General features: G+C 38.7%; 1 protein-coding gene across 1 annotated transcript in view; it reads left to right on the forward strand.

Annotated features, from left to right (window-relative positions):
• tmem163a (transmembrane protein 163a) overlaps positions 1-23,415 on the forward strand; it is a 68,185-nt gene that overhangs the window by 29,672 nt on the left and 15,098 nt on the right. The window contains exons 3-4 of the mRNA XM_042425382.1: positions 19,836-19,879; positions 21,111-21,202. Coding sequence (XP_042281316.1) covers positions 19,836-19,879; positions 21,111-21,202 — 136 coding nt within the window. The remainder of the gene's footprint in view (positions 1-19,835; positions 19,880-21,110; positions 21,203-23,415) is intronic.

Below are 23,415 nucleotides of genomic sequence, written 5' to 3' on the forward strand. Positions count from 1 at the left end.
GCAACTATGGATTCTTTTCATTATCGATTAATCTGCCTATTATTTTCTCAATTGTTTGTATATAAAATATCAGAAAATAGTGAAAATTGTCTGTTCTAATTTTCTTAGAGCCCAAGGTGATATCTTCAAATGTCCAGCACCCAAAGATTAAAGATTGAGTTCACTGTCATGTATGACAGAAAAGCTTAAAATCATCACATTTGAGAAGCTGGAACCAGAAAATGTTTGGCATTTTTCCTTAAAAAATGATTAAAACAATTATTCAACTATCAAAATCGTTGCCAATTAATTTTCTGTCGATTGACTAATCGAGCAATCGGCTAATCGTTGTCGTTTTATGCTGTATAAGTTGCTCATCACCACTTGCAGTAGTGCTTTGGCCACACTGCACCTGGGACTACAAAAAACTATTGAGCACACTTAAAACCAAATAGTTGTCAATCATTTTGTTCTATATATGCAAATATATGGATTCCTTTGATCACATCTAATGCTGATGCAACTAAAATGGGGGCCGAAAGTTTCTTTTCAAAGGTGCCTCAATTATTTTTTTTACTCTGTGACATGACCAACTCACAGCCAAACAAACCACTTTCATCTGCTGTCTGTCTTCTACTGTTCACTCTCTCAAGGAGTAGAGATGAGGGCTAATAGAAAGTGACAGCACAGAATCAAAATAGACAGAAATAGTTGCTGGTCATGACTCACACCTCATTCATTTTTAAAGAAGATGAAACTGTATTGGGTTGTCTGAACGAGTGGAAATCGGGCTGCAGCTGCTCCATGTGAATGTGGGTTAGCTTTGCAGTGAACATGAAACCTCAAACTGAGCATTAGAAATCACTGTTGGATAAACCTCTCAAGGCAAGTCCTTTTTCAGACAAGATAATTGGTGGGATATTTCAAAACAGATGTCTGAGATGCTCAGTCAGAGCCGTGATGCCAGATGAATCACAAGAGAAGTTTTGCCTCCATACCTTAATCCCTAACTCCAGTATGTTGTTGGATTTGTTGGATGCAAAACACCTTCCCCCACTATATAATATATAGTATCTTCATTGTTATGTTTTGTTTGACTTTCCTCAGCTACCACACACTACTGGATCCAACACATCACATCATGTTTTCAACTGAGAAGCCTATCAGTGCCTTCTGTGCTCTTGTTACCATGGTGAATAATGATGAAACTCAAGGCCTGTTGTCATGACAGGACTGCTTGTTACAGTGTGCATCCAGAAACTCTTAATCCCCCTTTTTTTGTAGGATGTATTATTATAACCAGAAAAATGATTGGTCTGGGGAGGCACCTCAGCTAGAAACAATGCTTGTCCTTACATCATCCACTGCCAATGATGACATAAAAGGCACTACTGTATGTTTCCAGATCAGGACAACTTTGGTATGCTTGATATGAGTGATATTATGTGTTTGCAGACTGGACTCACAAATTCACAATTATGAGTTGATGGTATGTGATTCATAAAGCCCCAACGGATGGTTAAAATTTTGATTGGATGTAACGCTTGGGTAATCTTTGCAGCTGTAGCTTTTTTCTTAACATCCTTGACAGAACATTTCTTATACTGACTAAATAAACCAGAAAATAATTTCAAAACAGCTCACATTCATTAAAAAAACCCAGTGAGTATCCACTGAGGTATTTTACCCCTCCTTTCAACAACTCACATGGCTTCTAACTGAAGTAAGCTTGTTGTTTTCAAGTCTGGAAAAGCAGAAAAAAAAAAGATGTTGTGATAAATGAATCACTGTGACTCTGATTAGCGGCTGGTGGTGTGTTTGGTTTTCAGGTTTATTTATATTACATGTCATAGCGAGAGAACAGCAGGGGGAATGAGAAAGATTCTAATTTTAATGCTGAGGATTGAAAGATGCAATAGAAGCTATTAAAGTGTGCTCTTTTAACAAAAGTCAAAAGCGGGAATGAATATTAACAGGACTGACATGTCTTGGTTTGTTTTATAAATGTCAGTATTTAGCCCATATAGTTTCTGTAGTCTCAGATTTTACATAATTGTTGCATTGAAGCTAAATGCAGAGGGTAATTTTTGCAGGAAAAACACTGTTGTAGAGATGGGTTCGATGCAGTGTGAAGGGTTATTTTTTGTCGCAAAGGTCGTTCCATGGGGTGTACACGTCCACATGCATATTTCGGTACGGAAAGTTTCCATTTTGAATAAAGATGAGGAAAATAAGTGAAATCCTACTACTAATGTTTGTTTATGTAGCCTCCAGAACCGCCAGAAGTCTGCCAAGGGGCAGACTTCCTGAAAGCTGGTCAATCAGAGCAGAGTGGGCTCATTGGGAGTGGGACCATAAAGAGACAGGAGCTAAAAAGGATGAACTCAGGGGGCTGCATAAAGAGCAAGTATAAGATAAATACGGAGGTTTTTTTTAACTGTAAATCATGCAAAGATATACTAATAGAGCCCCAGAATATAACTATAGATGATTCGTCCCCTTTAAGGTGGGGTAGATGTGGTCTGGGTTAGGATGTGAGTGCAACCATTGGATCCCAGTATTTCTGAGTGGTTTTTAGTGAGTTCTTGTGTTTTCTTTGACTGAATTACAACAGTATTTGCCTCTTGTTCTCTGTTGCTTTTGATTGCATGGCTACGTTACAGACACAGACTCCACAGAGGCACACACTTACAGTAGATGAGAGTTCACTCAGCTGTAAACAGAAAATGATCAGATGCCAAATATTTCTTTCAACCACTGTGATTTTGATGCCTATCATGAAAAAACATCACAGTAATTGGTGTTTGACAGCTGAAGTTATCTTTAATGGCAACCTCTTTTCAGAGGCCACAGTGTGTTCGTGCGTGTGCGTGCGTGTGCATGTGTGTGTGTGTGTGTGTGTGTGTGTGTGTGTCTACTATCGTGTGGCCACTTGTGTAAGTGTCTCAGGGATTTCAGTCTGTCTGTGTCTCAATTTGATTATGCAGAACAGTCTCCACAGAGTTTAGGAGTAACTGTGTTGTGGCCACAGATGCAGAGAAGACTTGCACTGTGATTTGATAAGAACTGAAGCCTTCATAAACAAAAACAAAACGCTGTCTGCCTCACTATCTTGTCTTTTTACTCTTCATATGCATGCAAAGTCATGCATAAGGATGCATAGGTAAAAAAAAAGAAAAAAATCACATTTTCGCAAAAACACACCCACAAATCACTCTGTTGTCAGTTTCTCATGTTTCTTTTTCTGCCTCGATTTCTCTATGTGCTGAAAATGAACCCTCACTTTAGTTATGTCTGAATCAGCACCTCCTCAAGGTCAGAGAGATCTACATACTGAACAGTAGGGCTAGTCTTAACACCTGTCTCTATCACATTTCATGGTTTCTTTCTGTTTTGTGTAACTAAGTAAACAGAAAATGAATGAATGTTAATTTTTAATGGGGAAATACTGATGTCATCACTTCATTATACTCTGTATGGCTGCAGGCATTCAGACTATGAGAGAATCAGAGTATTAAACTGAGTATAAAACTGGCAAGACAGCGCCCCTAAGACATTGGAGAATATTTGTAAGTCAACAAATTGTCCCTGGATCTCCACTGAGTCCTCAAAGTAAAAGTAAGGAAAGAGAAAGACAAATCTTAGAATTTTTTAGATTTTAAACATGATGGTGTCCTCTATCTAACTTGCCAAATAATAAATTTCTTTTTCAAAGGATCCATGCATAAATGACAAATAATGCCATTTGTAAGTGCATTCCACAAGAGCTCATATGAGCATTTAGCTGAGATGAAAATAAAAATAAAACTTGTTTTTAAAGGTGACTTATGCTTTTTTTGATTTTGTTATTTTTATACTGTTTGATGTTGAGTGTCTATGTTAAAGACGGTCAAAGTTCCAAAACATGAGGTGAACGTATATAAAAATGCACCCTGAAAGTCAAAAGCCAGGGCTTCGTTTGCAATGTTACCTCTACTTCCTTCTTGTGGATGACGTCAGATTGTTGGTACATGCCTACAATTGGCCGTCTGTTCCATAGCCTTTGTTGCTAAGGTTGTTCCACCAGTTGTTCACATCGTCCTATCGCATATTTCTTATCGGATTTGGGCTCAAACATGTATGGAGGTATTTGAGAAGTTTCCATTTCAAGTAAAGAACCAGAAAAAAAGTGAAATCCTCTACTGTTTGTTTACGTAGCCTCTGGAGTTGATGGAAGTTGGCCGAGCCAAAGCTCAACCAATCAGAACAGAGGGGGCTCATCAGGAATGACCCAGAATATAAATATAGACATGGAAATGTGCATAATATCCCCCTTTAAATGTAGCCTGATGGACTTTGAGTAGTAACAGTTTCATAATATTTGAGGGTGACGAGCATCATCATCTTTAGTTAAGAACTTGCAGTTAAAAGCGAAACACTTTGCAATGTCTGACAGTGTGACATTTCAAAACATTGACCCTTGTCACTTGTAACAGAGAAACATTTGTACAACTCATTGTATCTTAAATTTTTTTCTGCAACATAGACGAAAAATGTAAAAAAGGCTAGAGGCTGAGATGTTGTTGAAATTGAAGGCTGTGATACAAAAAGTGCCTGCTTAAGTACTGTTGCTCAAGCGCATATACAGAGAGAGAGAGGGGTAGTCTAGAGGCTCAGGTGTCTGGCACGACTCACTGCAGGGCTGGAAACGATAGCAGTCAGACATCAGACTCAGGTGAATCCATTCTGCCATAAGCAAAATATTTAATGCCAGTAGTCCGTGTTTTTCTGCGTGTTCGTGTGTGTGTGTTGTTCATTTGGTCTCCTAACACTAGTGTGAACCTCATGTGGTGTAGACTGCGTATCTGACTTTGTGCCTCAGTGGCCAATTTGGTTACCACCCACTCACACCGTAGTGAAACTGTTTAAACACAGGTCAGCAGCTGTCTAGTTTGGGATACTGAAGTGGCATGATTTCGGCTAATTATCGCTCACTGTGCCGCTGGAAGTCTTGAAACATATCAAAGCAAATAAATTAGTTAGGTAAACAGTCAACAGTGGGGTGATTATTCTATGCTGCCAGCTGGAGCTCTGACGGACCCCGAGGAAGTACTCACAACACTATACTTGGGTTTGTTTGTTTGTTTGTTATAATTAAATGGGAATGTATAAGGGCTGTTACATACAGGCATTCAAATAAATCACAAACAACAGAGTTGGGGGAGAAGTTGCTTTCTGACAAGAAATTTGGAGAAAGAAAGAAGGGTAAAAAGGTAAACAGTGTGAAAAGGCCTTTTAAAATTAGTTTATTAGTTAAATAATGATGTATAATGATGCAGCTAATGTTGTGCACAGTGATAAAAGAGAGTATAGTTGCACCGTCTCTACTCAATGCACCTTACTGTGACGTGAAATCTCTCTTTAGGCTTTTTTATCACTACATAGAGTCCTGCAGTTATTGTTATATTGAGCTGTGAGTACTGTCAAAACACTTATAAGTGTACATCAGCACTATGGATGAACAGATTCAGTGTAGACAGATGGAGGACTGCTGACTGTACTGCTGACATGCTGCTATGGATATACATCTGGTTTAGAGGAGATGTTTGGGAGACTGGAGTTGGTTTTAATCTGTTGTATATTTTACTGTTATATTCTTCAAACTGCAAGGCTACTTGACAAAACAATCTCAACTCAAGGTCCACTTGTTTTGGAGCTTTTCACAAGGCCCTCATCAGCAGATTTTGCTTAGTTTCCTTGTACCCGAAGATGTCTGAACTTTCCATGATTATGAACACTTCTAAGACATCTTAACCATGTTCATAAAAATTGAGCTTGATAGGTCAGTTTAAAAAGCAATTTCAACTCAAAGTCCACTTACTCGTTTATTTCGGAACCCTTACCGTACCACATGGTCTTCATTTTTGCTTGTGCATAAGGGAGGAAATTTTCTATGTGCAAAACATTGCAACATTGAATACTGCATGTAAACGGTATACGTTTTAGTTTTCTGTCTATCTGTACATGGTTGAAATCTAGTTGTCATATTATTCTTTGTATCCTGTATCTGAAAATTCCACCATTTCTCAGTTTTTCTTTTGTAGTCAACTATCTTCTGTGGTCAACTGGTCCAGCATTAGTGAAAGATGTCCAAATTGGATACTGAACAGCATCATATTTATGGGTTTTTTCCTAAAAAAAAAACCCCAGAAAACAAAAACAAAACCCAAAAGGGTCTATTTACTGTAGAAATCTGCAGTTTTCACAGTTGGAGGCTCAGTGTGGTCAGAGACTTGAGCTCAAGGGAGTTCCTTCAGCTCTACAATTGTATCTCTGTAAATGTTTGGCCAGAACAGTAACACTGAGTTGGAATGGGAAGAGAAAACATTTTGAAAGTATTTGAATATATTGGATTTTGTATTTGTATTTTCCAGTTCATGCTCATTTGTGACTTTACTCATTCGAGGCATCTTTTATTTCTGCCTTGGAAAAAAACGAACGATGAATCAAGAAATTCATTCATCATTTCTGCACAAAATCTTTTCAATGAAATGTTATATAATTTAGGCAGAGCTTCTTTGATGTGTGTGTTCATGAATTGAGATGTCTTTGAATAAGATCCGCTTCAGTCTCTTTCTCAGTTTTGCCTTGAACTACAACTTGAAGTTCATTTTTTAAATTTTATGACACATACAAACCTAAATAAAGCAGCGTTTTGGCCTAGAATACTTTTATGATTGAAGCTTTTATGTTCATTTGCACTTGCTTTAAAATCCACAGGGATTCATAGATGTTGTTTATGTCATATTGTAATGAGGACAGCGAGGCACAGACAGCCATGTTACATTTTTATATTTTTGGCATCATTTACATAGTAGATTATCCTCCTTGAGAAAGCTGCATTTAAACAAGACATGTATAAATGAAAGCGAAAAGAACGCAATCACAACTTCTGATATATGATGCCACTTGGCTGTATGATATAACCTTGCTCTGTCCCTGTATTGAATTACAATAAATGACTGAATCCTAGTGTGTAAACTACTCTAGAAGCCAGAGAAAATAAACCACAGTCATTTTTAGTTAGATTATCCTTCCGACAAACAATTCGGTCATCCTTCAAATTCTAAGAGAAACTAATACCTGCCTTCAGCTGAAGTACTGCACTGGTTGCCACTGTGATGCAGCTGAACACAACAGCAGTCAGGACCTTGAAAAGTATTTTGTCTGCCGCTAATAATTTCCTCATAATACTGTCACACTGGTCGCCACAAGATATCCTTTAGCTAGCAGCATCACAGTAAATCTTCCTGCTGTGAGGAAATTAACAGAAAATGAATAGTCAGTAGAAATTACTTTCATACCAACATAACCCGTTTATGACTCTGCTGGGTTTTGCTGAACTGTAATTCCTGCCAAATTGTGAAGCATTATATTGAAAAATGTGATTAATAATGAACCTTGTGTGCTTTATTATTTATATAAGTATATTACTCTACTTTTACCTGGTGCAACAGAAGATGCAGCACTGATATGAGCAGAGTGACAACCCCTGATGTAGAACTCCACTCATGGTTTCCTATACTGTTAAAACGTTTCCAGAATGAAGCTCTTTAAAACCTGCAGGTGTGTAGGAAGCATTAGTCAAATCAGCCGTGTGTTTGTCCTAATCTCTGCACGAACCCCGGTGAGTCCCTAGTGCCAAGCCTCTCACAGATGGCAACCCCCCTCGCTGTGCCCATCGACTGCAATTCTGCCCTGCTAGAAATCAATACTGCTGGGCCACTGTGAGGGGAGAGGGCTGAGGGAGCGTAGGAGCGAGGGAGGCCATTCAAGGGAGGGTAAAATGGTGGAGGATATAGAGGGTTTTAGGACTATAGGGGTGTTAATGTAGGAAAGAAGAGGAGTGAGGGGATGGAAGATAGATTAAGAAGCAAAATGAAGGGGACTGAAACAGATAGGGTGTGGTAGGAGAGCGCAAAAAGAGCAAGGGAGAGAGGATGATAAACGGTAAAACAAAAGTGGGGTGAAGTAGAGAAAAAGATGGGAGGATTAACAACTGCACCAAGGAGGACAGAGAGAAAGACAGGGAAAAAGGGGACCGAGACGGCCACCCACAGGGAACAGAGAGAAAGGAGGACAGAAAAAAAGGGGGAGGTTGGAAAGAGGGAGGAAGGAGGGGAGGGGGAGAGGAGAGAGGAAGCGTCCCATTAGGGTTTTCTGCAGGGTGGACTCAGCCAGAGTGTGAGGCGCGGTGCAGAGCTGAGCCAAGCTCAGCAGTGGATCCTGAATTATTAAACACAATATTTTGCAGCTGAGCAAACGGCTGCAGCCATGTTGGATGTGTCTGCTGAGGGGGCAAAGATTGTGTTTATCTGTATGTGTGGTGGTGATGCCATGTGTTTTAATGTCCCTTTGGGATAAATACAGTATCTATCTATCTATCTATCTATCTATCTATCTATCTATCTAGCTTTACGTGTGTTCTATACTCAAGTTGTAGTATTATAGCTTTTTTCTTAATGGTCTTATTTTTTGTGTGTGTACAAGTGTTTGTTGCTGTTGTCAGCTTGTTTTTGTGTGTGTACCAGTGTGTGTGTGTGTGGCTATCAGGGGGAGTGTATGTATGCCACTTTTAGAGCCACTAATTAATGAGGAAGTAACATCCTGAAAGCCTTTGTGTTAACTCCCTGCCCCAGTGGAGAGCAACCAGCAATTTAAGACACACACACACACATGCAGAAACGCACACACACACACTTGGTAATGGGTTTGTACACCCTGACACATACTGCCCATCTACACTTGTCTTGCACAACTCAGTCTACTTTACTCATCAGAAGAAATAGCAGTTTAGCTAGAACGCTAATAGCTACTGTATGCATCAACTAACACATAGATGAATCATATTAATGAAGTATGAGAGAGACAAAAGTTTTTAGTCTGCAAGGACTCTCATTCATGCTGCTCCATCACCGCAAATATCTCTCAGCAGTTGCACTGATCAGAGATCAAATAAGTGCTACAGCAGCTCAGTGCATGTGTGTATGGAAATTGTTGGAGCCGCTTTGTCTTGTGGCTTTAATGAGGAAGAAAGAATGACAGCTTTTTAAATGTTACTTCAGCTCCAGTTATCACAGGGGACAGATCTTTTATAGATGATTTCCACAGATGTAGATACAGTGAGAGCATAAAGATTACATCTTGGTGAGATGGATGAATTTACACTTTGTGGATATCTGGCTAGAATGTGTTTCAAACCAGCCCCCAAAGTCCATGTTGAATGCTTCTTGGATGCATTTACATGTATGATCTGCCAAAGATACAAATGTAAATGGGATCATATGATTATACACATTCATGGAGTATTTGCAGGTAATTCCAATATTTTTTACAAATCATTATTCTCTTTTCATGTTCAATATGAGCCATTTGAATTAACCTATCAAAACTTTAAAAAGCTGCACTAGGTCACTTTGATCATTGGCAATCAAAAATAGCAGTGAATAACTTCCCTGCAGTCCAGATTTTCCGCCAGAGAAATCTTGGCAATGTGGTGTTCTATTTCATCGCAACTCTGTTGCACAATTTCAGCACTGACAAGCGTATTTGCATAAAAATCTTATTTAATCAATCTTAAATGATGCATAATTGCTCCCCACTGTCTGCTCTCATCCATCCGTGTCCCCTCCTCCGCTCTCTAAAACTCTCCTTTTCCTTCATCTCTTCTCTGTCCAGCTCTCTCGCTCGTCTCCCTGCCTCTACTTCCTTACCTGCCTCTGTTTACCATCTCATTTTCATCACTACATTGTGCAAATAACAGCTCCACCACCGTCACCACATACCGCAGAAATAAAATGAAGTGCTTGTGAACCTTCAAACACTCTGAATCCTTTCCCTCATCTTGGGACCACTAAGTGGTTTTCCTCAACTTCAGGAAATGTGTCTATTGGGAGTTTTTTTTTTCTTTTTTTTTTAGAGCACTAACACAAATAAGTCAACCTGATTAGATCAAAAGTTGAGAGAGTCACTTGATTGGCAGCGCAAGAGTGGCTCCTACAATCTTCCTCACTACCCTCCTCCCTTTATTTCTTTCTCTCTCTTTATTAATCTCTCACTCTGACAGTTTCTCCGTCTCTCTCTCACCCACAGTCTGTCTCACTCTGTAGCTCTGTTTGTCTGTCTATCTACAGCCCTGTCTGCCTCTTTTTCTGTCTCTTCTGTCCATTCTCTTTCTCCAGGATTATTCCTTTGCTCATCATAATGTAATTGAATTTCACATCCCTGAATTGAGCTCTTGCCCTTGAGGAACAGAGAGGTGGATGTAATTACATTTCTGTTTGGCTGCAAATGATTCTACTAATTCGATATGGACTCTGTTTTTTCATACAGTCAACAGGGAGGGTGGTTTGATGAGTGACTGAATGGAAAGCAGTTCATCTGTCTGGATTAACTGTACCTGTTGGCAGACAATAATTAATTAGACAATAACACAATCATGAGTCCAGTTTGTCAGTGTGGATTTTGGTACAGGGGCGGATCTAGGAAAATATTTATGGGGTGGCAAGAGGGTGGCATGGAGGCTTTAAGGGGTAGTAGAAATATATGCTGATTTAATCACAAACAATCACATATATCAATATTTGCCGGGAAAAGTCTCCAAATGAAGATATTTTAACTCAAAAACATTACATTATTGTGGTGCAGTAAAATAGTAAAGCATTGAGTAGAAATATTTAAAGGTGGCATTAGAAATCAATTGTTTTATTTCCAAATCTAAAATGTGGCAGTTTTTAAATAATTTAACATACGACTATCACTCAGCCTATGTGGCCAATGATGCAAGATATCCAGTTTTTATCCAGTAATGCTGATAAAATGGCAAAAGTCCTTTTCTCTGAGCTTCAGTTTGAAAATGTGGTGAAAGTACAAACTCCATCAGTGTTACTTTTAAAAGTAACTTGTTACATCACAACAATACAGTAACTCATTACATTAAAGCATTACCGACTGATAAAAGTAACTTATTAGAGTACTTTTGCGTTACCAATAGAGGAGACAGAGCAGTACGTTCATTTGTTGTTGTGTTTCTTGTTGTTATTACCAATTAATATTACCAATGTTATTGCGTGGAGAGATTATCAATAATGTTACGTTATGAATACGACTGCTCAGGTGGAGGTAAAAGGCAAACATTCGGAGATAAATCAACATTGTCTCTTACCGTTCATCCAGTTCCACAGCAGAGAAACAGCTGAATCAATGCCAGGAACAAACTTATTGAAGGCCAGCAGATGAATATCAGCCTGAACAAAGAAAATCCTTGTGAGTTTCACTCACCAGAAACATAAAAAAAAACAAAAAAACAAATATCTTTTATTTTGTCTTAAGTTTTCAACAAAGTTAGTCAGTGAGTCACTGCTTCTTCTTCTTGACTTCCCATGAAGTCAATGAGTAGAAATAGGGACAGTGCCACTCTGCCATTGCAACCCACATTGTGGTCAGAGGAGGGATTACATCTGTAGTGTTAAGTAAAGGGTAACTCATGTGATGGTGACTAATGTGGCTCTTTGTTTGGGGCTTAAAGTGAATGACTTTAGTGTTTTTTACACTGGGTGCTTTTGTACATTTCACTCGCATGACTTATCTGAAATTTGGATGTTTGTCTGCAGAATGAACAGTTTCAGAGATGCTGGTAGATGCAGGAGACGCACATAAGCACCAGTGAATATTTGTGTTTAGTCAGGTTTTATTTGTCCCTCATATGAGACACTATTACTAAACAAAACACACTTCAACAAAACAACCCCCGCCACTATCCATCTGTGGCCATTCTGTATTTCTACAAGTGGAAGCTGGCAACCCTACACACATATTTAGTAGGAAAAAAAGCCATTAGTAGTCGTTGTGTGCGGCCCGGGACCAGGAGAGGTTGCGCAGAAAGCTGCCGAGGTCGGGAGAAAACAGAACTGCTGCCCATTGCAGGAACGGCTAATGGCGCCTGGCGTCATCTCTTGCTGCATTCGCTTGAACTCGGACATCAAAGTTTCGCTCTTGTAAATTTCCAACAAGCCACACATTTTCATACAGTATATATATATATATTTGAATTAGATTGCCCAAAACTTGGGTGTCAAGGCATTTTGTAGGAGTGGCAGCTGCCACCTCGTGCCACCCTGGTATATCCGCCCCTGATTCAGTAATATTTTTATTTCATTATTAGTTTTAGGCCAGTTGTAGTCATTCATAACCATAGCACACAGTGAAAACTATAGGGGTTTAACTGTAAAGACTAATTTTAGTTTAAGAGCTGTTGAAAAACCAGTATCATGACTGGATTAACCTCATATGGAGCCCCAGAAATTTCTTTTTGGGTCCCCATTGACCCCCACTATACATGGTAGTACTCAAGAGCAAAAATGCCCAAATAATCACTGGCACTAGCCTCTTAAATGTGAATATTTGCTAGTTTTTATGGTTTTAGATGAGGATAAACTCAACGTCGTTAGGGTTTTTGACTGTTGGTCGGACAAAACAAGGGGAATTATTATTATTATTATTATTATTATTATTATTTTTTATTTTTTTTTATTTTTTTTTTTTTCACTATTTTCTGACATTTTATACACTGAACAATCATACTGATAATGACTGGTTATAACCTTATAGTGCTCCTACCTCGCCAGCCTTGACCAGTACAGACAGTAACATCATTGCAGTGGTTCAGATACTTTACTATCTATCTCATTTAAGGCTACTGTACATGATTTACTTTTTATGTAAAGTTGGCACATCATTCCTCGTTCTCCCTGAACCTAACCTAACCTCATCCTTGACTCTTATGTTTAACATAACAAAAGGTGGTGCCTTTCTCACCCTGTAAGTTAAAACTCTTTTCGATAGGTGAGGGCAGATGTGGAAGAAGTACTCATATCCTTTACATAAGTAAAAATAGCTATACCACCCCATAAAAATTATATTTTACAAATAATATTCCTGCATTTAAGATCTTGCACATGTAAAAGTACATAAGTATTATCAGCAAAGTGCACTTTAAGCATGAAAAGTAACAATAGTCATTACACAGAAAGGCCCCTTTCAGAGTGATATATTATGATACATTTTACATCAGTAATCAGTGGATTACTATTATTGATTCATTTACATGTAAGTAGTATTTTAATGTTAGTTAGCTAGTCGAGCTGGAGCTCATTTTTGCTTTTGTTATGAACTGCTGGGTAGTTTAATTCATAAGAACGAATCCTTTTAATAAGATGATCATACGCTGTTTCCTCTGAAATGTAGTGTGGTTGTATGTTGAAGCATACAATGAAAACACTCGAGTAGAGGTAATTAGGTACTTTCCACCACTGGGTGACTTTTTGCTATTATCTGTGTCTCTACTGACTTTGATGTGCCAGAAACTGCAGGAAATAAATGACAAAAAATGACAAAAGCACCGCCAACAGTTCAAAATCTGGTGCGGGAATTGATGTCGGATCAGATGCCGCCTCATCTATCATCTGCTTATAACCAGTGCCAAGTGAACGCTGAGGAGAGAGAGAGTATGGGTGTTAAGTGTTGGCACTGGCCTCGCTCTTACATAACTCACTGATAATTAGGGTTTACCGCTGCCAAGTCGTAACCATTGCTACAGCTATGCAGATGTTGGCAGGACATCTGAGTGGACTATTGGGAACATAAAATAGAATAGATGAATTCAATAGAATACAATAGAATAGAAAGACACTATGGGCTTGTGTTTGACGGCTGTACACTGATGAACCAAGCTGATGAGCACCAGGATTAGCATTGAAACACAATAAAGGCAAAGAACTGACAAACCTCCCAGATACTTGGGTACACTTTTTAGTATATTTGCACACACCCGTTGTTTTGGAGACAGCACACACTAGATTTGCATGTTTCCCCTTCCTTGTCATTTGTGCCTTCCTACTTCTTGCTCCTCCTCATCTTCTTATACTTCTGCCTCCCTCTTCTACTCCTCCAGCCCCTCTTTGGTTATCACATCCACCTATTTCTCAACTACTCTTTCTCTTTTGTCTCCTATTCTCCCTTTCTCTTTCCTCTCTCTCCCACTCCATTTGCGCCACCTCCCACTCTCTCCTTTTTCTCCCCTGTTTCCCCAGTCTTGTTAGCACTGGTCACGCATGCTTGCCTTCCTGATTAACTAACAACCCAAAGGATGTTACACCGAATAGTGTCTGCTCTCCCCGAGAGAGGCATCGATTTGCTGGCAGGCGGTAACCACACAGACGGCTGGCACAACAGAATGAGCTTGAGAAACTGGAAAAATGAACAACAAATAAGCTTTCCAGGAAACAAAAGGAGAATTCAGTGTTTTTAGCCTGATGACCGTATACATAATAACTGTACTGCTGTTCTTTAATAACTACATGTTTAAATTTGGGCAGGCGTGGGCTAAATTAAAGCAGCAATAAGCTTAAAGTGATGAAGCTGAGGAACACGAGTCTTAAATGCTTCCCTACCGAGTTTCTAGACGGATGACACAGAAGGAGAGAGAGGACATCTGTTCTTTCTGGAACTGAATACATTTTAAACATAGCAGAAAAAAAAAAAACGTGTGCATGTGTGCTCAAAGTGCACCCTCAGTGAAAGTGTTGATTAACATTCTGGCTGACTCACTGTACTGCTTTTGAAGACAGAGAGGGTCACATAAACGATTTATTATACAGTGAGAAATTCAGAGAAAACTTGCCAAATTTTCCCTAGAGAATTAATTTGATATTTTTCTGCTAGTTTATTCTCTTTTTTTGCCGTTATCTAGTAAATTATTAGACCTACGTGCAGCTTGAGGAGTTTTCGGTGATTTTAAAAAAGCACAAAAAGTTTTGTATCGTTCTTGTTATTTCAGAATACACAGTGTGAGCTATTTAATTTTCTGGCACAAATCACCAAAACTAATCACCGACATTTGTAAACTACGTCAAGATTTGAATTTTCTTCTGTAAAGGAAATAAACATCTATATAAATATTCTACTAATTAAACATTAGTAGGCATGACTTGGGAGATTTATGTGTTCTTGAGGTGTGCCAGCACATTAAACAGGATGAAAAACACAAAACTAGGTTAAACCCATGACAGTTTATGGGTGAGTGCTTCTCAGCAAGCAAGTTTCAGCTCTGAAGTCTCATATCAGAGGCTCTCTTGGAATGTAGACAGTCACACATGGAGGATTTTAGACCTAAGAGCCAATTATCCTCGAAGTCAAATTACCCCTCATCACTGGATTTACCTCTAATGAAAGAGAATTCATTAGTTTACTTAATCCTTTTTTTTTTTAAAGGGAGACATTTTAAATAAAGCATTAACAACAGCCCACCAGAGCAGGATTATAGTTGTCCAGGTTAGATCTCTAAACCAGAGACTTACAAAACAGCCATACTACCTTAAACCTGTAGTGTAGAACTTTTATAATAAATGAACGTCTGGAACATTCAAGCCCTTGCCAAACGAGTTCACACAATGCTGATTAAGCCTTTCATCGCAAGATCATTCTCTCTGTATTTCACAGTATACTGGAGCTTTTAATCTGGTGCCGTGTTTGACATTCCCGCGCTGGCCGGATGAATGCATGCTAGACACCTCCTAGGCTAGATGGCAAAAAAATGGACTTAGCTGCAGGAGACCACTGTTCGCGTCGCGTTACCAACAGTTAGTGTAATGTTTCCAATCGTGAGTCAGGACAGTTCTTTTAAAAACCGTAACTTTGATCGTTGTGGTGTTTACTGTTGCCATGACGATGAAGATTGCGTAACCCACACCACATTTCAAGTGATCATTTTAACCCAAACCATGATCTTTCCCTTATCCTAATCAAGTGGTTTTTGTGCCTAAACCCAACCAGACCTTAAACACAGTGTTGTCATGTCATAAAACATAATTATTTTTTATGATTACTGCCGATAGAGGCGGCATATTATAAATGCTCCTATGGGTCGCTCTGGAGCGCAGGTACAATCAACCTGTGTGGTCATTTCGTTATGAGGATGTGTTGCCTGATCACATTTTTTTGCTCCTCATCCCGATCTCAGACTGCCGAAGTATCATGTGACCGCTGTCTTGTTGCTCGTCTACCAATTTTTACCGATAATTTTTACCAATGTGTACAACAGCGGTAGGGAAATAGTGGCCCCTGGGTCAAATGCAGCCCTCCAGTAAAAAGTTTTGACTTTCAGAGTTTACACCAAAACTGAATACTTTCACAAATCTACTGTAGATAACAAAATAAATACAAGGTTTATGTAAATCTCAATAAATATAATCTTTGATACATCTGATACTGCCCCCACACAAGGAGAGGCATTAAAACCATGCTATTTGAAATATGCACCTACCAGAAATGAAATTTGAATGTGTGAATTATGACACTGTTTTAATTACACAACATTAGCCTATGTGACCAGAACAGATGTGTTCTTCATACACACAAATAGGTGGCAGTCTTAACAGAAATGGAAGTGTTGATGCCATTTTTTCCTAAAGGCAACAATAACTTTTAATCAGCCATAAATTCATAAATGAAACAGGCCACTGTATATGTGTGGATAACTAATAAGATATGTATAAAAATAAGCTGTTAGCAATCACTTACTAATGGGGAAAAAAATGACATCTGCTCTCAGATACAACCTTTAACGGTGTTATAAATCAATGTAATTTTAAATTAATTGAAAGAAATAAACAAAAACTGTGAAAAAAAGTGGCCCATGGTTAATTGGTGACCTTTGTTGTACACCAACAAGTCTGATCATGAAATGTGTGAGAGTTGCTGGATGTGAGACACACTATAGAAAGCGCAGCCAGCAGATTAAGCCTATGTGATTAGCTCAAATCAGAATGACAGAAATCCAGATTATCTTTCTTTTATGCTATTAGTTGGTGTAGAAATATAAATTTCCTTGATACTTTACTCTTTGCTAATGTAGTGAGACACTATTGTTGGTGGTATTAGGACTTTTAATATACTATGTGAACCCAACAACAGACATATTGCTCCTTGAAGTATTTTAGACGTATTGGGGCTGAGTTTTTACAATAGATAAGAAATGATATTTGGTTTTAGAATACAGTGTCTACGAAAAAAATAGGCTCTTGAATCATTATTAGAATTTGGCCGTTGATATTTTTCTTACTGTCAACAAATCTCATGCGCAGAGCCAAACTAACAATGAACTCATCCTACTTACAAATATTTTATGTGTATCCAAAGTCATCTATGTGCTTGTGTTCTCTTTTGGTAACAAAGGATCTCAACATAAATAAAGCATGTCTTTGTTGCTCGTTACTGATAATTAACTCATTTGTTCTTTGCTGGAGCCCAGACATGCACAGTCCAACAGTACATTCATAGTACTGAAACCTAATAAAGTTTATTGATCAGCTGTCTTGCAATGTTAAACTGCATTGCCTGTTATTAAATGTTGGCTAATCTTACCTGCAGCAAGCAGTTCACACCTTAATTTGACAAAACAAAATATGTTAAAGCATTGTGACAAAAGTGCAGTAAAGTACTGCTTGTCTGATTTCTTTGTGTTTGGTTCTTGAGTCAGTGCTATGACTCATGGGTAAAAGCAGACACACTCTGTGTTCGGTTCAGTGTCTTGACTCTCCAGATGGGTCGGAGGCCTGGTGGCGCTCCAAGAGATTCAGCCCACCCTCTGTGTGTTAGAGAGGGTGAGAGAGTTTGTACAAGAGGGGAAGAGGGCGACTCTGGGTGATGCTCTCCTGGACAAAGCGACACACAGAGACAGCATATGTGTATTTGTGAGTGTGTGCGGGCTGTCATGTGTTACACAGCCAGCCTGACTAGTGCCAGCTGTCTTGTATCAGGGTTCTGGCTGAGACTGTCCTCACCTCTGCACTCTCTTTTTTTACCTTCTTTCCATCATTGTTTTTTTTTCTCCTGTTCAGCTCTCTTCTCCCTTTTCATTACTTAAGTTACAGCTGAAAATGCTCTCTTTCACATACTGTAAGCATCAAAAGAATTGAAAAGTTGTGTATCCAGGCAAAATGCAACGTCACACCATACCTGCCGCTGCTGCAGTGAGGTAAAAGACAAAGCAGCCCACCACTCAAAATTTGACAAGAGACACAAATATACGGAGGATGAGGAAAGAAAGTAAGAGATACTCGCCAAAGGAAATCAGAATCTGAGAGAAAAGGGATTTCAGAAGAAGAGGGCAACAAAGACAAAGAATGAAGGGAGGAGAAATAGAGAGAGAGAGAGAGAGAGGAAGAAGATGAAAGCTCTGTTGAGTTCAAACCAACTCCCAGCATGCCCTCAAACCTCCTGTTACCATGGTGATTTAACTGCCGATATGGTGTCCCCTGAGACTCTGTCCTGAAAACACAGGGGTAGAGAGATAGAGAGAGAAAGAGGACGGTCAGAAGGGCAAAATAGCCAACGGGAGCAAGAATGATTGTAGTTGCTGTGCCTTTCATGAAACCTTCAAGCATCTAACCAGGCATCACTAGGTTCTTATTAAATGTTTTTATAACAGAAAAACATTTACTTATACTTAACTTTCAACCTTAATGCCACTGTTGTGTTAATAAATGTTGTGGGTTTAATCATGGGAGTAATTAGTCTTACTTATGGCAAGCTGCTAATATGAATTATCTACCAACAAAAACACTGTTAACACACATTTAGCATTTTATTAGTCTATATTTGATATATGCTTTGTTTTGTATTATTTACTAGTGCTGAGAATTTTTTCTTTTGATATTCGTAAACTTTATCATGCGTATATTTCTTGTTGTACACTCAGCGAGAAGAACTTAAAGCAGATTTTTTATTTATTTATTTATTTATTTTTTTTGGCCATTTGGGGGCCAAGAAACAAACTGCAAACACAACGTCAACATATTACATTAAACATTAAAGTTGTTATGTCGAATGTGTTGGCAAAGAATTGCCTATTTACACATCCAGCAGACACAGAGCAACTTTACTGTAGTATTCATTTGTAGATATGAATAATTTCATCTTCTTTTAGCTCAGTCTTGCCTGCCCCAACCAAGGGAAATATCTAGCTTTTTAGCTACATACTAACTTTGCCTGCTGACTGGTGATGGGTACTGGGGACGGGTAGTGTACGGTGTGTGTAGTCATTGCTGAAAGCTACGTTGGCCCCTAAGGACAAAGCAAATACAGGAGTGAAAGGGAAATGTGCTCCAAATCAAGAATTGCTACAAATACAACACATACAAAAAGGGAAAAAAATATGCAACAACCACAACAAAAAAAAATTCTACAAAGCTAATCGCTACAATGGAAATGCTCCAGGCTGCTAAGGGCAGTTTTGTATGTGTTTTGGTATTTGTAGCTCTGGATTTGGAGCACATTTCTCTTAATGTTGCTTAATGTGCTTTCACTCTTGCGTGTGCTTTTCCTCAGGGGCCACCATAGAAAACAGCTGCCTGCTGCAGTTTGAAATAAGACTGATGAGAGCTGTGAGACTGAACCAAAACAGTAGAGTTGCTGGCTTTAAAACCAGAACAGTGAGCTGAAAGACACTAAAACACTCTGTAGAGCTGAGGGGAACTGTGGGTTTTTTTTGTTTTTTTCTGCATAACATACATATATATATATATATATATATATATACACATAACATAAGATGTCTGTTATACATGATGTATTGTATGAATAGATAACTGTTTATGCAAACGGTTACTATGACATCAACGTGAATAGTATGTTATAGTCAGTCAAATGACAGACATCCTAACCCTACCCATATGTCAGACGAAGACACCTTGAAGTCTGAAAACTAATCAGTCAGCACTAACTGCTCTCTCTCTCTCTCTCTCTCTCTCTCTCCACAGCTGTATCGTTCATGAGACACAGCGCGTCAGCCTTCGGATTTGCTGTGAGTTCCACCTCTTCCCTTCGTTTACATTGATCAATTAGTCATAACTTTGGTCTCAGTGATTTATTAATGAATACCAGTGCCAAAGTGTTATTGGTCCCTTTGTCTCCAAGGTAACAAGGCAGAGAAGAGGGACTGGGCATAGAGCTCACGTTGTGTCAAACTGCCTTTTGTGTCTGCTAAACAGACGTAGCGGCTTTCACCAAAACAAAGCTTCTTATTACATCTTATTCTTTAGAGGAAGTGATTTGGAGTGTTATTAGTTAAACAAAATCAGACGTAATAAGAGTGAAGTGACAATTAAATCACCCACACCCTAGGTGAGGATGAGGGAAGATGTGATTAGCATAATTGTATTAAAATATTGTAAACCATAATCTGCAGTGCTAGCTATCTCTTTATTAAAGATAGGATTTTAATTAGCCAGTTTTAATAAAGTAATAAGAAGATCCAACCTGATGAAATGCGATTATATAACAGCTACTGATCATCAGTAACTTCAGCTACTATAATCATGGAAGCTGACGTTTTGTTTTATAGCTTATGTGATTTAAAAATTAAATGATAAAGATCGTGCCACATAGGATTGATAAGAGTTTCTTTAGTCTTCTTTGAGAAAGTTAAACTGAAAAATTAAGATCAAAATCATATATCATGTAATAATAATAATGTTTGTCACTTTAATCAAATATCAACCACAGTCTCTTGGTTATGCAATTCATTTTAAAGCATTTGTACTTCAGTACCTCAGGATCTTTAAAACCACTCATACGTATCATTAATTGATACATAACTGAATAAGTGCTTAGAATAATATATTATTAAGTGAACCCCTTAGGTTATATCATATTCTTTCCACCACACAAGACTGTAATTTGAGATAATCCTTACCACACTGGTGAAATGATGTAGTCTTTTCATTTCCAACATAACAGATAAGATACAGTGATACTTGACAAAATATACCTCAAGATATTTGATAATTTTGAATGTCAGGAGGATTGAAGTGATATAAAACAATATGTCATTTGTCATTGATATTTTTGAGAAATGCAGTAATGTTTTAGCGTATCAAACACAAGATATGTTGATATGTTAATACAACAATAATACACCCAACAGTGTATTATTACAATGCTGCAGCTATTGTAATTACTACAGTAATAACTTCCAACTCAACACACCTTTTCCCTTTCTTTCTTTCTGTCCTTGGTTCGAGTTTCTGCTGTAGTTTGATGCCACGCTGGACGTCCTGTCATCAGTCATTGTCCTCTGGCGCTACAGCAATGCAGCAGCTGTGCACTCTGCTCACAGAGAGTATATGTGAGTACAAAACAACATGCTGAGTTTAATTACTGTTTGATTAATGATAAATCTACATAATGTGATGGAATTTTGGCTTCCTTTCTACACCTGTGTCAAAGCAAGCTGAGGGTCTGCACTCTATGTATTCATCTATTCACCGAGCTCTCTCTATTATTCCATTTATCTTTTCTCTCATGTTTGTTTTTGTTTGTGAATCCACCCGTATCTTAATTTATATTTACAAAGATGCAAACTCAAACAATTAAATCTAGCCATGACACAACAAATGGTGAGTGAAGTTTTAATGATGTGAAGGCAGCATCTGCTGTAATTGTTGAAGATGAATAGATGGGATAGATAGAAGGGAGGATGAATGGATGCAGAGAGAATGAGGCTCAGGTCGGGGGGATCTATCTCTCAGATGTTGTTACTCCAGTCTACCTGAAGTCCCAGACTGTCACAGTCTGCTCCTCAGTCCCTCTTTGCAGCCATACTCTCTCATCCTCCCCAGCCCTCTGCATTCGTCTCTGTCTCTGTCTTCAGCCCCTGCTCACTGCTCCCAGGTTATGTACTTTCCTCCGACTCCCCAGATCTGCCATCCTCATGCTGTCCACCAGTTGCCCTTGGACTTTCCCTCCTTTCCCCATCTACATATTTGCTCCCATTTCTCATCAGTCCTTCACTTACCTGGCCTACTCCGCTCACTCCTCACCTGCAACTCATTCCTTCATCAGCCACTCACTTCACCTACTGACTCAGATCCTTCGTTCCCTTGACAGATGTAGTTGTCATGTTGCTTTTGTCATCGCCTACCTGGACTTGTATCGTATCTGCACCTGCTTGCCTGCTTGTCTTGACTTTTCCCTGTCTCATCCCTGCAATTCTGTGGACTAAATGTAACTGCTGTTTGGACTTGTCACCCATGCCTGTGAGCTTTTAAACTCTCTCTTTTGACAATAAACTCACTGAACTGTCCCCGCCTGCCTCTACTGTCTGCACTTGGGTCCATCTGCCGGTACTCCACTGTGACAGAGACGGTGTCTAAAGAAAGGAGGAGAGGAGAGATGAGAGACATAATACAGATGGACATAAAAGGAAAAAACAACATAATAATGTGTCTCAATAAGGTGTTGGGCCACCAGAAGTCTCCAGAACAGATTCAATGCTCATTTTCAAAGAAATAAACATTGTTCATAATCTCTCATACATGTTTTGATGGTGGTGGAGAGTGCTGGATACTATAACAATGTCAATTGAAACACATATAGTTGTTCAGCTGAGTGAAGGCCATAACATGATTTGTATGGAAGCATCTACTGTACATTTATTCAGGTGTTTCCTGTTAATTTGTCACCTGTGTGTATGCCCAGTATTGAATAAAGGAGGAGAGACTGAATGGAATGAAAAGATGAAGGGATGTGTTAAAGATTGGGTAAGGAGACAAATTGGAAGATATTTGGATGATGGAGGGGGAATAAAGGGTTGATTAGGGGTGTGGTTGAGGTGTTGCTCTTTGTATGCATAATTCAATTTATTAATCTCATTTATAATCACCCAAAAGGATAATTTCCATATGTAACTCAAACTTTTCATTTCTGTACATTATATGGAGATATTGTAACTTTTACTGATTTGGAGTTTAAGTGTGGATATAATAGAGAGTTGGTCTTGTACTTTAGTGTGTAAGTACTTGGATCCTTTTTATCTTATTCTTATTAATTACCATATACATATTTGATTTTCCTGACTGGAATCTAGACATGTCCTAACGTCCTCCTGAGAAAAAATACAGTATATGAGTCCTTAATGGTTAGTTTTAGCCCTAAATCCAGTTTGTTAAAAAAAAAAAATCTGCAAAGTCATTTTTTAAACTCCTGGTGAGAGAGCAATCAAGAGCATATTGGATGGATGAATCACTCAGATCGGTCAGCTAATGGGATTGTAACATATTACTGCCATCTTTAGGTCTCTTTAGGCTTTTCAGTCATGTTGGGCATACTCAGCCGGACAGATTAAATCATTTCTGTTCAGTCTGTTTCTTCATGGAAGGGAGGGGAACAATATGTTCCTAATTGAACAAAGTCACTCACTGTATGACACTGTGCATCACCACTAAACATATCATCAGTTTTCAAGCCAGCTGCAGCTCACTTTACTTCATCAAGTAGCTGTCAGGTTACACCGAGCCTTATTGGTCTCACAGCAGCGCATCTGCTTCGCTCAGAGTTGTC

The sequence above is a fragment of the Thunnus maccoyii genome, chromosome 11, assembly GCF_910596095.1.
Source record: "Thunnus maccoyii chromosome 11, fThuMac1.1, whole genome shotgun sequence".
NCBI lineage: Eukaryota > Metazoa > Chordata > Actinopteri > Scombriformes > Scombridae > Thunnus > Thunnus maccoyii.